The sequence below is a fragment of the Centruroides sculpturatus genome, unplaced genomic scaffold (genome assembly GCF_000671375.1).
Source record: "Centruroides sculpturatus isolate CEXI.00-Female unplaced genomic scaffold, Cexi_2.0 scaffold122, whole genome shotgun sequence".
In the NCBI taxonomy this organism is placed as follows: domain Eukaryota; kingdom Metazoa; phylum Arthropoda; class Arachnida; order Scorpiones; family Buthidae; genus Centruroides; species Centruroides sculpturatus.
This window is the reverse complement of record NW_019384345.1, coordinates 50,264-65,552: the sequence shown is the minus strand read 5'-3', so window position 1 is coordinate 65,552 and position 15,289 is coordinate 50,264. Positions and strand designations below refer to the sequence as shown.

General features: G+C 34.7%; 2 protein-coding genes across 2 annotated transcripts in view; one reads left to right on the top strand and one right to left on the bottom strand.

Annotated features, from left to right (window-relative positions):
• The window catches only part of LOC111635347, a 6,653-nt gene extending 4,901 nt beyond the window's left edge, over nucleotides 1-1,752 (bottom strand). Inside the window, exons 1-2 of the mRNA XM_023380287.1 lie at nucleotides 1,633-1,752; nucleotides 454-524 (exon numbers count right to left, since the gene is read on the bottom strand). Coding sequence (XP_023236055.1) covers nucleotides 454-524; nucleotides 1,633-1,681 — 120 coding nt within the window. The 5' untranslated portion in view covers nucleotides 1,682-1,752. The remainder of the gene's footprint in view (nucleotides 1-453; nucleotides 525-1,632) is intronic.
• Nucleotides 1,753-9,991: 8,239 nt separating this feature from the next.
• LOC111635392 lies at nucleotides 9,992-14,120 on the top strand. The gene is made up of 5 exons (XM_023380348.1): nucleotides 9,992-10,087; nucleotides 10,614-10,838; nucleotides 11,087-11,284; nucleotides 11,614-11,771; nucleotides 13,364-14,120. The coding sequence occupies exons 1-4, from the start codon at nucleotides 10,041-10,043 to the stop codon at nucleotides 11,675-11,677; spliced, it is 534 nt and encodes a 177-aa protein (XP_023236116.1). The 5' UTR covers nucleotides 9,992-10,040; the 3' UTR covers nucleotides 11,678-11,771; nucleotides 13,364-14,120.
• The last annotated feature ends 1,169 nt before the right edge of the window (nucleotides 14,121-15,289 follow it).

Below are 15,289 nucleotides of genomic sequence, written 5' to 3'. Positions count from 1 at the left end.
GACGACGCGTGTCACGGGGGAGGGGTGCGATGAAAAGCGAGTACAAGTGGCTGAGAGATAGAATCGGTGCCGAATCCTCGTTAATCGATTCAGAACGATTTTTAATTTTTTTTGATAAAATAAATAATATTTGCGTATGGAACTAAAGAGCCGCAGCTTCACATCCAAAGAGCCGCATGTGGCTCGCGAGCCGCAGGTTGCTAGTCCGATATATGTTTAGAAATTCTCGACTGTTAAATTTTTATATATTAAAAAGTCCTAATATTAGCTTTTATAAACTAAAGCAAAATTAACACCAAATTGATACAAAAGGTAAACTTAGAATGCTTGTCAAAGGTTCATTATAGCTTCATTTTTGACTTCCTTGGTAAGAAATTTGAGTTTACATTTTATTTAAATATTATTTACTATACTTTATCTAAAACATAAATTAGAATTTCCAGATACACTCACCTGATAAGCATACACAACATAATTATCATATCCAAATGACGAATAACTTTCATTATAAACGCACTGAAAACCTGTAAAGAAATATTTCCGATTATTTATTTGTTTTATAATAATACACTTATTTGTGTTAATGAAACAATAAATTGTAAGTAACGAAGTTGCAAGTCGTGATCAACTCCTTCGTAACTGCTAAACTGTATTAAGTTTATGGTATTGTTTGGTATTATAAGTAACGGTATTACAGTAATTATGAATCGTATTAATAAATAATTAAATATTTATTTATTGCGTACCGAGAGATACCCGTATGACTCACAATGGGTATCACCTCAGAGGTGGGAACCATAAGTGAGATGGCTCCAATTATCTCTCACATATCTCGTATGTGAGCATATCAGAAATCGAACCCATTAAAAGCATATTAAATACAATCAGCAAAAAAAACCTTTTGTAATTCGCATAAAATCTGTTCAATATTTAGTATGTCGTGAATAGAAAAGTAAACTTAAATATCAAAAATAAAAATTTTTGCTTATCATCTCTTCATTTCAAGGTCTACGTTGTTATTATTTGTATCTAAGCATTGGTTATTTAAGAATATTTAACAGTTTCTAAATATTAATTAAATAAATGAATCATTAACATATTTTAATTATTGTTTGTTATTAATTCTGTAAAATACGAATAACTCATGCAACATCTTTATTTCCTTAGCTGTATGCATCCACTATCTTGTCGAAATTGCCGCCATACATTTTCAATCTTAATTAATCTTATTTTAACAAAACGCGTTACTTTTATATAATTGTTACTTATTTTTAATAATAATCATTTGCATTTCAGGTAAAAACTGCAAATGAAAATCTATTGGTATTGTGATTATTTCCATATTTGTTTATTTAATACATCTCCACCAATGAAAAGTAAAACATATCCCGTCATCTCTCTTTAAGCCAATTAAGGATTTGAGTTATAATCCAAATGTTATTAATGATATTAAACATTAAATTGAAAGCAAATAATGTAGCAGCGATGCTCATCATGATACACTTTATCGTAATTTCATTCATGTTTTATGCTTTTATTTAAATATAACACTAACATTGTTTATTATCGCATTATGGACACGCTGTAAACTAATCAGTGTAATTACACACATAATCAGATAGTTTAACTTACTTTCAGCATTCATTTTCGCAAAATTATCTCGCTTTCGAAAAAATCGCATCCGAAAACAATCGTTTCTAATCAACAAACGGATTTTACAATTGTTGAAATTATATTGTTAGCGCTTTTTTTAATGAAACTGTTAGGGCGCCCCTAGCGGTGAATATGGGGATTCACGTTTTTTTTTTCAGCTGGGTTTTCACATTATTTTAATGGCGGAATGTCTCTGCCAACTTGTACTGTGCTGTTATCTGATTGTATATTTTAAAGGTAAAGAAACCTTATGTTTACGCCATGTCTGGTTTCCTTCAAGAACCTCGTAACGTGATGTTACAGCCGACAGGATACTTACTGATATAAGTTACGGAAATTTAGATACAGCGAAGAGGGGTTCGAATAAGCTTGACCATAACGTTGGGTGAACTTACGGCTAAGATTGATAAAACCGTGGTAGATCTTTTGTGAGGTCGTCTCGTCTACTATCACGACAAACTGGTAGTGTTGGATCCACTGGTAATGGGAGAGATTGCTCAGAATGAGAACGATATTTCGTCCGATGTCGATTCTGTTGCCGACTACGAAAGAAGATATATGCTGATGGAAACCAGGTGAAGATGCTAACCAAGGACGTAGACAGTGGAAGTGTCAGAGGTTCCACGGAGGAGTCATCGGCAGGTCCGAAATCACAGTATCGCTTGACAAAGTTAGAATTACTGATGTTTGATGGTAACCCCAGAGAGTGGTTGAAGTTTTTGAGTTAGTTTAAAGGATTCTTGAAAATAAAAGTATCTCAGCGGAGGATAAATTTCAGTTTTTGCTCTTCGCAATTAAGAATAAATCCAAGGCACGCAGACAGTTTTCCAAAAAGTAATTTTCTCAATTTTTTATTCGAAATACATAGTTTAAGCCCATGCTAGATGTTCATAAAATACAGACGAACTACTATTTTTCAATGATTTTATCCACTCGATTTTTGTAATGCATACTTTCGTTGATGTAATGAGCCTATACAGTTTTAATTCCCTACGTAAATCAATGGGACTTTTTCGATAAGCTTTTAATAATAAAATTTCTTAACTGTAATAAATGTAAAAATAAAAAGTTCCAGCAAAAATTTTTAATTTTCTAACGTTCTCCGCGATCAGGAACGAACTTATAAAGGAATAGTTTATAAAATTTAAATTCAAAAATGTTCCAAATATGGATCAGTGACGTACAATTGTAATAACCAGGACTGTGGAGTCGAAGTCGTAGAGTTTTAGTGTTTTAGTCGGAGTCGTCAAAAAATCCGCCGAGTCCGACTTTTTTTTACTTCCCAATGTATATGTTACTGTGAAAAACCGATATCTGGCAAATGTCGAGATTCTCCGGTGAATGTCAGCATTCATACAGTCGTTTCGTATATGTACGAAATATTTGCTAAATATCATTATTTCTCACTTACACCGGCAAATGTCGACATTCAACATGCGCTGATAGTGAATGTTGAATAAAAATATTTTTATTACGTTAAGTCAAAAATGCAATTTTTTAATATGTCAAAATAGGAGAAAACTTAAGTAACAGCACATGTAAATAAACTGTTAAACCTAAAACAAACAGCACATTCTAAATCAGAAAAGAAAAATAATACACAATAGTAAACTTACACATAAATTATGTGATTAACGTTATACAATCTTATTTATTGCAACAATTTAAACTGTTATGACACTTTGAATTTCACAAGAGTGAAATTCAAAGTGAAATTCAAAAATGCTTTTACAACTGCATTTATTCGCGGAACACTTCTTTTTGCAATGACAGCGTGTATAATCTTGCCCTCCACTTTTCAAATTATCTGCAGTTGCTTCTCTCGGCGATATTTCTTAAGAAAAAATCGCCTCTATGGAAAGTAACTTTTCTTTACAAATTACTGTATATCCGTTTCTCCTGGTTTTAATAGTACAATTAATTTCTCTTCATCACTAATTTTTAAAACGTCAAAACGTTTTAATCGTCTGTAATCCAAAGGTGTGCTGCACTTAGTTTTAGCAGAAATCACTTCAGAAAGTATTTTAGAGTACTTTTCTTGAGAAAAATAAAAACAATTGTCTTCTCATTTACTTGCAATTAATGCACGTAACGTTTAAAAAAAAAGTTCTTGGTTCACTGCAGTATCCATTCAATATGAATTAGGGTATTGGATAAAAAAATAAAATTTAAGAAAACATTGAACGCATCAGCAAACCTTGCATAAGACTGACAAACAGCAGTGTTCCAGAGTATAACAAATAGATACCACGTGATTTCAGTTGCAACAGAATAAAGGATTTGGCGACAGGCCTTTCTGTCGACATCGGCTTCTCGGGTGTCGTTTCGACCTCCACCAATAGTTATCTGTGCTTGTCGACATACACCGGCGATTGTTCAAATGTATAATAATATAACCAAATATTCGGTCTTTCACCGACGTATTTTGTTTGTGTCGACATTCACCGGAGACTATCGACATTCTCTAATTTCGGTCTTTCACGGTAACATATATATATAATATAAATATAGATATAGATTATTTTTGGTACCTTTAAAACAGCATCTAACAAACGGAACCTTAAATATTTTGTCTTTAACATATTTCTCTTACACAATTAAAGTTAGTTTTCAAAAAGTAAATTATTTCAAATATTTTATATTCTAGATTTAATTCCATATTTCGAAACCGTATTGTGTCTTTATATTTATATTTTTAAACCGCAAATTACGCTAAATTGCAGTTTAAAAAAATAAATTCTAGATATAAATTAAAAATTTTTTATGAAGTTAGTTGATTTCAAATCGTATTCGCTATTTTCAATGGAAGGATGGAGTTGAAAGAAATAGCATTTCAAATTGATGATCTAATATTTTCGGCAACAGAAAACGTTAAAAATAACAAATATTTAACATTTAAAAACAATGTTCTTCGTATTGATTTTAAAATCTTTTTATCAAAAATTATATAAAAAGTAAATAGAACAAGAAATCGAACATTTTAAAATAATATTTCCAGAACATTTCATTCGAAATTTAAAATTTATATTAATTAAATTTTTCAACTTTTGACGTTTACGTATATTAATTAAATTATATTTCAAACGATACGATTAAACTACTCGTTGCCAAGAAAAAATGGCTCTGAAAAGAGCCGTTGGGTTGCTGATTTGCAAGAAATCAGCAATTGGGCCTTTCTCGTGGCAACGAATTCCCATTTAACTACCGGATTTAGCAAATCTTCCTTTTTTTCCTCACGGATTTCTTCCTCTTCGATACCCGTTTCCTCGGGCTTGCAGTGCGGGAGCGTTTCGGCTTCATTTGACTTTTTTTCCTTCGACGATTTTTTTTCTGGCCCTTTATTGGTTTTATACAAATGCAGGCTCCCTTTTCACTTCCATCTGACTTCATTTGCTTAATTTTGGGAAGATCAACGAGCTCTTCTTTACAAAAATCTTTTTTTTCCTTCTCTTCGGATATTTCACTCATGATGAACGCTTCTATTGTATTCGTTACTAACCGAATGAAGATATTCTCTAATTCGAACTGTCTCACGCGCTTTGGCTTCTTTCAGTCATCGATTCTTCGATTACGTAATTTAAACTTTGAATTTTAATCTGTATTAATTAAATAACTAATACCAATATTTTAAAAACAAAAATACAATTTGCATTTAATGAATGTCAATATCCGTATATACTTGTTATTAAGTTTGAGGCTCAGTCACAAAAAATGTGGTACTCTATTCGGAAGCAAGCACACACAAAAAGAGTATAGCTACTTTCGGGCAGGACCCTCAAAATGCATCTTTGAAAAACTGACAACACATTGATCCATTAACATAAGGATCGGCTCAATACAGGCTTTAGGGCCGATTATAGTCATATCTTTTACAGACGAATCTGCTACATAATATCATGGTTGAAGAATAAAAATAAACAATGTTCCGATCTTAATTAATATGGGATTAATTATGGCATCCGCTCCTGATTCGGACTTAAGTAGGCTATTTTTCTACACGACTAGAGGATTTGATCCCGGGATCCCGACCACTTTTTAGTCCCGAAATTTTCGGGATTAAGTTTTCCTGATCCCGAGATTTTCGGGGTTGACATCATTTTAAAAAAGTTGCAAAATAGACTGCATGAAGCTAAACGTTCAGTGCCAGTGCTCTTAACAGAATTGCTTGTCTATCAGTTTAATATAAAATACAAGAAGTTTTATACCAAGCAAGCAGCACTAATTAACCTAGCGGGCTTGCGATGCTTGCTTGGAATAAAACTTCTTGTATTTTGAACTACAGGTAACCCCCGTGTAACACGGTAGTTACGTTCCAAAAAATTGCCGTGTTATGCGAAACAAAGAACTAGTACGAAAAGCAGGGTTAGGTTCCAAAAATTAAAAAACATGCTATTATATTTTCATAATTAAGATAAGAAAATTTTAATAAAGATATTTAAGTGATACATATTAATATAAATTAAATAATGTTTTCTTCGTTATCACTAAAAGCACTATTAACCGAGGATAACTTGCCAAAAAGAAAACGAGAAGTTATCCTTATCCTCTGAGCATTTTTCTGCATTATCTTCAGATCCATGCTTTACCTTTTGCAAAATGTATGTNTTAGGCCAGGAACACACATGCGTAAAATTCGGCGTAAAATCTAGCATAAAACAGAAAACGTAAAAATTTTTCTGAAATTTTGGCTGAAACAAAACTGAAAATAGAGTAGAGCATGTCTCTACTTTTTACGCCGAAAAATTTTTACGCCAAAATTCCTCCAATAAAGAGAAGTCTTTCCTGTGACGTCGAAGTAGACACGTGGTTTTTATTCTAACAATGGCGGCAATGAGGGTTAACCCTACAATTGTGATGGTCTCGAAAAAACGAAAAATAAATGAAATAGAGGAGTTTATTGAATCCGTTCGACCAAATCAGTGTCATGTATAAAGACACTGTATTTAAACAACGTTTATGGATGGCTACAGGTGTTAAATTTCAAATAACAGGTAAGTCTAGTAGAATCGATATATAGGCCTAGTATTTATATCACACGTTCTTTATTTGAATTTGGAATACGAGTCTATTAATTTAAATTTTCTATATTATAGCAGAGGAAGTGTAGAAAAAATGGAAGGTACAAAGGGATAGATAGCCTATATGAGAGGAAAAAATTAATAAAATTAGTACTGTTGGTGGCAGTGGTGTTTTCTATTCGGCCAGAATTTTTACGTATGTGTGTTCTGGCATAAAAGCGTAAAACAGAAACTGAACTGAAAGCTGATTTCTGATTCAGTTTTCTGCCACACAATTTTACGCATGTGTGTTCCTGGCCTTATACGGGGTTACCTGTATTGATAAAATGATAGGCAAGCAGTTCTCACTGGGTTACCTGATAATATACTTCATTTTTGTATTTTTGAATTTTCTCGGGCGCTAATCGATTTTCTGGCGCAGTCGTGAGCGCTGTTTAGTGCGTTTTACCTGTTAATGTGTCAGCCATCTCGTTTTGGTAGTGTGGATAATAAAGACCCGACGCCTCTCGCTTAGGGGGGTCGACCTTAGGTGAAAAGGTTACGATCTTCGCCTTGCCTGCGATCTATCAGGATGACGCGAGAAAGCCTTTTTACATATGGGGGTTAGTTGTTTGCTGGACGACGAGAGACTCAAACAGAGACCGAATTTACAAAATTAACGCGTTTAATTTAATTTACAATATTGTTAAGAAAGAAATGAACCTGTATGAGCCTTCAAATTCTACTCGCAGCTATAACCTAGAGTGGGCTTATAAGTATTTACTAACGATTCCTCCAACTATAATCGAACCTTAACGCGCTTTCTCAGCAGCTGCATATATGTGCAACAAATTGAGAAGCAGACTTGGTGATGAGACACTGGATACGTTGCTATTTCTCAGATCATATTTTCACAATTCAAATTAAAATGTTCCTATTAGATTAGTTTTCTTTATATTTAAGAAAAATGTGACTGATTAATATTATTTTTAAATACTTTTCCTAAGAAACTTGGAACTCATCCCCGGAACTTGGACTCTCCTGGATTGTGTTTTTACTCGTATTTAATTTTCTCAAATCGTGTTCATTGTTTGTGACGTCTAAATTCAACGAAAGTCCGTTGAACGTGAAAAACGAAGTTTTGATATACGAAACAGAAGAGGTCTTTGCAAAATTCTTTGCGAAGAACGAAAGTTTCCGGATAAAAATCGCGTTAAACTAAACGCTTTACGAAACCGCAAGTGCAATTATTAATAGGATGTGAATAAATGTCGTTAAGTATTGTTTGTCGCTTCCAGAATGGTGAAGTTTTGTGATAAAAATGCATTTGGAGAACTGAAACAGTTGCTGAATAATTTTATTCAATTAAAGTCATAGAAGAAGACATTTTTTGCAATACTTTGGTCCTGATTCTGTTTTAGAATTTGTAAATTTTCGTTTTAAGATAGTTTGTTGAATGATATTATAAAGAATTGTCTCGGTAATAAAGTCTTTGGTTTGATTTGGCATTAAATTATTTCTAAGTCACATACAATTATTACCTTATAAATTGTTCCAAACTGTTTTCAACCGGTTATTACGGTAATAAATCAAGATACAGTATAATGCGACTAAATTTAACTCCTCGAATTAACCATTGATTTTTACGTCAGGCGATAGGAGAAACTCCCGAACGCCCACCAGTGGCCAAGCGGTCTTCTTACCCTGAACACTGGGAGTTCGGTCGTGTTCGCGCCCCTCGCTCGAACGGACTGGTCACGCGGAGTTTTTCGGGTTTTCTCCACTCTGTAACGCCTAAATAGGGGCCAGTTGCCCTTAAAATATCTCCCGGAAGGCATCCCCTAGGCAGATCGCCCAAGTGTTTCGTTGCCATAACTAAACAAACAAACAAACCTTTGAATTGCTGGCACTGCATCTGCTAATGTGTGCATATCGTCCACTTTTACATTCGAAGCAGTGGAAACGTTTGGTTTTGTTCGGTGCCGCCGTTAGAGCCTTGCAACGGGGCCCCTGTCTAAAGGTGGCTCGTCCTTCAGGAGTTTAGTTTTTGATTTTTTAAGCTTTTCGCGGTAATATGACGTTGTGCTCACAGGAAATGCATTAAACAACAGTAGCTTTCCTGTATCACGTTTAAGCATTTATAACGCAGAAAATGGCAAAAAAAAATTATTCTTGTATTCGGATGGAGAAAACGAGAACGTTTATTTGATTACGAAGAAACGGATACGCGTACAAATAATCCCGAAACACAGTTCATAGGAACTGTTGTTTTTAGCAATAATATATGAAGGAATAATCTGTACTTTTTGAAGAGCAAAGGGCCATTTTTGGTTGCCTTCGCAACACTTCTATATTAAAGACGAGGACGACCTTATGAATCATTTATGCATTCAGATTTAGCATCAAATAACGAATATAATCGGGATTTATACGAAATTCAAATATTACGTTGAAATAACTAATGAAACTCTATTACAATGTTTGAATACCTTCCCGAATCTATTGTCCATACAACACAAATATGCGAAAAATTATGTTTTGACCACGTAGTTAAGGGTTTGGCTCTGGCTCCGTTAATCAAAAATAGGAGTAAATGAACACGTTTTCCAAATGGAATAACAGGGCTAACGAGAAGTGTATCTTAGACAAAGCGATTATTGCTTTAAAATGAGTGCACATGACTTCGCTTGCAATAACAAAATTAACGTATGGTTATAGTTATAAATTCAAACACTTCCGGTGAGAAAGATTTGCCACAACTTCACAAATGTTCAGCTGATTTTGAATTAAATTAAGCATATAAAAACTTGGAGGGAACTAACGGAATTTTAGCACCACTTTTCTGGTGACATTAAGCATCACTTTAATTAATATTCAAGTTGTTGACTAAATAGTTATTCGGCGGGTATGATTCATCAGATCCACTTTACAATGAACGCTTTGTTTTATAATTATGTGGGCCTATATGGAATCATTTCTAGAAATGGCCTTTAAGTACTCATCTCTCCCGATATTACGGTATAAATATCAAGTTCTTGTTGTATTTTCGCCGAGTATTTGCTTTAATTTCGTTTTATATTTCCATGTACGGTCTTGGTTAACTCAAAATGTTTATATTTATATGTTTGTATTTCGTTCCGCCATTACGTCAGCACCACCACGTGCATTTTTCGAACCCCTATACCCACACCGGTGTGACGTGGCTTTTTAATCTTTATTATAGACGCGTCAGATTCTGAAATTATAATTTAAAAAATCCAAAATTGTTCATTAAATTTCCGCTTTTTTTGGTTTAACGCGTAACAAACGAATTCAACAATTGAAGTTGTTGTTGTTGCGTAGTTTTGCTCTTGTTAATAGGAAGAGTGCGATTTGGAAAGCGATTCGAAGATGTTTTTTAATGGTAGAGACTATCGACCCCTGCCCCATCCTCCGGGGTAAGAGACATTTCATTGCTATTTATTCGGATAAGAAATTGGTTTTAGCAATTAAAGGCTTTAAAGGAAAACTTCCATCTACAATATATAATTAGGCCTAATTAAATTAAATGTAAAGATTGCGACTTTATATTGTCTTCCTGTATTGCTGACCGCAATAGAGGGCTGAAATAGAGGACTTTATAAGGCACAGTTCCGGGCCTGGTGTTAAGAAGATAATTTAGGGCTTTTCAATTTAATGTTGTTTAAACGAGTAATTGGGCCTCTTTTATATCACGGATTAGGTCTAACTCTAGTACTGAAGGGTCGTTAATATGACGAAATTTACTAAAATTTTAAACCGAACTTCGCTTAATAAATATATTTGATATGTCTTTTTTAAAATAACAGAAAAGTATTTAGACTAGTCGATTTATAAAAGGCCCTTCTCCTCTGTCGAATAAACTTAAAAGCACGAGAATCTAACCTAGTTTGAGAGTAGAATTAAATAGTTATTGTGTTGTAAATTTTCTCTTTGCATATTTAGGGAGGGATTGGATGTGGACGTGCGAAGATTCGTCAGTCCACACAATTTGGATGATTTTAAATTTCGAGGCAGCAAGATGAAGAAAGGCCTCTCGAAGCAGTTCGAACCCTCGACCGGTGCTTTCGAAGGTTTGGGCGTGTTTGAAAATAACATCAAGCCCGCTTATAGACAAGCTGTGATGAAGGTTCGACCAATCTGTCAGACGGCCTGCCAACGTTTTAACAGGTAAATTACATTACTGTTTGTATATAATAAACTTGTGTATATTGTATGTATGAGCTGTTTAACGAGGAAATTATTCTGAGAAATACGAGGAATCGTTGTCTTAATTTCTAATAAATAGTAATAAGTTTAATACTTTCTTACCTTCGTGGGAAATTAAAGAAAATGTTTTCCAAGTGTTACCATTTATAAATAATCATCGTAATTCAATTTGAAAATTATATATTTATCGTATTTCTTTCCTTGTTTAGTGAGAGATTGGTCGAAGATGTGGAGGATGAAGGAGTGAACAATAGGGAGAGCGCGGTTCCTCCACGAAGCACCAAAACAGACGAAGACCCGGCAGAGCACGAAGACTGCGTGCAAGATAATCCTGACCATTACAGGGCTAGAAATACATTGAAGAAAGTCGGGTCGTTCTTTAGGAGCATGTGGAAACCCGTTAAGAGGTAAGATTCCAACAAAGTTCGATTTAGCCTCTGAAATTGGCAATAAATCGAGTTTGGCGCTAAACCCAAGTATCGATTACACCAACAATTTTTATAGTATTAAGATCTAAACACAAGCCAGTCCGTCATTACTGATAAGATAGAAATGAAAAATTGAATTCAAAACGTCACCGAACCAATGAATTAGTAGAAAATTTCATAATCTAACTTTCGTTCTTTGTAGGCCAACACTTACAGCCGATCGATATAGCGCCGCAATATGTTTTAATGGAATTCAAATCGAGTTATACGTTTTCGATGAATAATTATACTTCTTTTTCTACATTTAGATCCGTGCAGAAGGTGTGTAAAATGGCAAAAAGTGGAGAATGCGAGTACGTTCGATTCGAGTAAGGATCTCTTGGCTTCCATCCGTCCATCTACAATAAGATCCCGCTCTGTTATTTGCCATAAATTATTTGCTGGATTTGGGCCGAGTTGGCTTTGGGTAAGTGTTTATTGTATTCTACACCAAACACTTGGGAGATTTTACGGTCTCGGTTTATAAATTAACACAATTTCTGACCACTATTTCATAAAAACTCGGAATTAATTTTTAATGGCCGGACAATAGAGGAGAAGGTGGTATTATGGAACACTGCGGGTATTATGGAACCACCCCATTTCGAACTGATAATAAAGGCGAACTGTAGCGGAATGTGGCCGAACTGAACTAGGCAGACATCCATAGCAAGGGGAAAACCCGTTTTACTTCAGTTAAACGGTTGTCCGTATTTAATCAGCAAATTTGTTTCTTTCAAAATTCACAAGTTTTGAATGCTAAGTGAATTTAATTATTTTTAAAATATAAATCGTGTAGTTGTAGGTTCACTGGTGCATGTATTCCGTTCCAGAGACTTAGGGGTACATATTAATCTGTGTGATGTTCACGTTTTTTAAATTTTGGTCTCGACAGACATAAGTTAATTCGAGATGGCGATGCGTGAAATACGGACCCCTTTGGTGCTTTTACAGTAATATGGAACTCAACTCCTCCGAACTCTCTCTTTGCAATCAGACATTCGTCCGGAGCAATTTGGGAAAAAGACACTAGGTAGAAAGTCTGAAAATATCGAAAAAGAGCTGCTGGAATATATATTGTTGATGGAGGTCATATTTTTCTATTATAAAAGCATTTTTGCGATAAAATACATTGGAGTAAATAATTTTGTAATTATTTAACATTTTTTGTCCTTTCCTATTTGTTTTTGGCTACATTAAAGCATTTTTTTGAAAATATACAGTAAGGTTCCATATTACCACCCGATTTTCTCTAAGCCTACTTTCGGACTTTTTGTACAAAACCCTTCAAAAACCATACTTATAGTTACACTAGCGAAAAATCAAATTAGGAACATTTAGTTTACTAGTTACCAGTCCTTTTCGCACAAAAAATGTGGGTGTAGTTATGATACCTTGTTTACAATTCACTAAAATGTAATTGGGGTTCCATAATACCACCTTCTCCTCTACTTATGTACGGTATTAGCGTGGTTATATTTTGATGCGATTGAGATCGTACCTACAGAAAACCCATGTTTTTAGGGTATCGGGCATATATAGCCTGTATATTCCTGTCCAAGTATTCACAAGAATACATCGTGGGGTGTAAGTTGCTGGTCTCTTGACACAGCGAAAGAAATAGTATAAATGAATGTAGAAATTAAATTCTCCAGTAATCTTACGTGATTACGAGGACGGGGACATCCTAAAATAATCGAATTGACAATGACATATTTGATACATACATGACACGTGGCAGTATGCAATTAATTGCGGTAAGCAATATCATTTGGCACGTAACTTTATTTCCATTTTAGAAGAAAATAATATTCTTAATTTTGTTTTCATTTAATTTCTTTGTTTTCGTCGTTTGTTGTACATTTAAAAATATTCAAAAAATAACAAAAAGAAATTATAAAGTTTAAAAATTAATCAATAAAATCTAAAAAGCTCCTAAAAAGTAAAGTTTTAAAATTGCAAAAATAATTTTCAATTTATAAGTAAAAATTAAAATATTGGTTTTTCATTCACTCTTAGATATGGTTTTTACTGAAAATCATCGACGACTTCTCTTGATTTTGACATCCCGATTGCGTCAATACCAATTTCCAATGATTATGACTTCCCAATTTTGACTTTGTCCCGGCTGTGTCTCCTCATTATTGCCTTGTAGTGAATTATCATTTTCCCAAATTCGTCTACACAAACTTGGACTCTCGATTTATGTCTGCCTCACGGATCTGGACTCTCCCGAATTACGACATCCCCGAATTTGACTTCTGAATCGTGTCTGAACTCGAATTTGGACTTTCCCTAATTACGTCTACCCCGAATTTGACTTGAGAATCCTGTCTATTTTGGAATTTTGACTCTTCCGGCTTCTGTCTGTGCTCAAATTTGACTCCCAATTTCTGTCATCCCCGGAACTTGGACTCTCCTGAATTGTGTTTTTACTCGTATTTAATTTTCTCAAATCGTGTTCATTGTTTGTGACGTCTAAATTCAACGAAAGTCCGTTGAACGTGAAAAACGAAGTTTTGATATACGAAACAGAAGAAGTCTTTGCAAAATTCTTTGCGAAGAACGAAAGTTTCCGGATAAAAATCGCGTTAAACTAAACGCTTTACGAAACCGCAAGTGCAATTATTAATAGGATGTGAATAAATGTCGTTAAGTATTGTTTGTCGCTTCCAGGATGGTGAAGTTTTGTGATAAAAATGCATTTGGAGAACTGAAACAGTTGCTGAATAATTTTATTCAATTAAAGTCATAGAAGAAGACATTTTTTGCAATACTTTGGTCCTGATTCTGTTTTAGAATTTGTAAATTTTCGTTTTAAGATAGTTTGTTGAATGATATAAGTGTAATTATAAAGAATTGTCTCGGTAATAAAGTCTTTGGTTTGATTTGGCATTAAATTATTTCTAAGTCACATACAATTATTACCTTATAAATTGTTCCAAACTGTTTTCAACCGGTTATTACGGTAATAAATCAAGATATAATGCGACTAAATTTAACTCCTCGAATTAACCATTAACCATACGTCAGGCGATAGGAGAAACTCCCGAAGGACCACCAGTGGCCAAGCGGTCTTCTTACCCTGAACACTGGGAGTTCGGTCGTGTGTTCGCGCCCCTCGCTCGGACGGGCTGGTCACGCGTTTTCCGGGTTTTCTCCACGTCTGTAACGCCTAAATAGGGCCCAGTTTCCCTTAAAATATCTCCTGAAAGGCATCCCGTATGCAGATCGCCCAAGTGTTTCGTTGCCATAACTAAACAAACAAACCTTTGAATTGCTGGCACTGCATCTGCTAATGTGTGCATATCGTCCACTTTTACATTCGAAGCAATGGAAACGTTTGGCTTTGTTCGGATGCCGCCGTTAGAGCCGGGCAACGGGCCCCCTGCCTAAAGGTGGCCCGCCCTTCAGGAGTTTAGTTTTTGATTTTTTAAGCTTTTCGCGGTAATATGACGTTGTGCTCACAGGAAATGCATTAAACAACAGTAGCTTTCCTGTATCACGTTTAAGCATTTATAACGCAGAAAATGGTAAAAAAATTCTTCTTGTATTCGGATGGAGAAAACATTCTCGAGATCGCCATAGAAGTTGTATTTTTTTCTTTTTCTTATTTATTTGGCTGTGGTATTCTTTCACTAGGTGCAGATGCTCCTAGAGAAAGAACACCACTGAGTCTAGAGAGCTGAAACTTTAAACTTAAAAGCTGTTGTCGTTATCAGTGAGGTGCAGGCGAAACTTGCGGGTGGATAGGTCAAAGTTGGCGGTGTCCTATCCCATGCTTTTATCACTTCTGAGGATAAAATTGAATCCGAACGAATAATTTTCATTCCAAATGTGTTTCAGACTAAGATAAGCTCAAATTTATGCAAATTAAATTTTTTGTAACGATTACACCAACAGCATATCGAAGGCATTCGGTGGGTGGCCGTCGTGTCGCCCAGC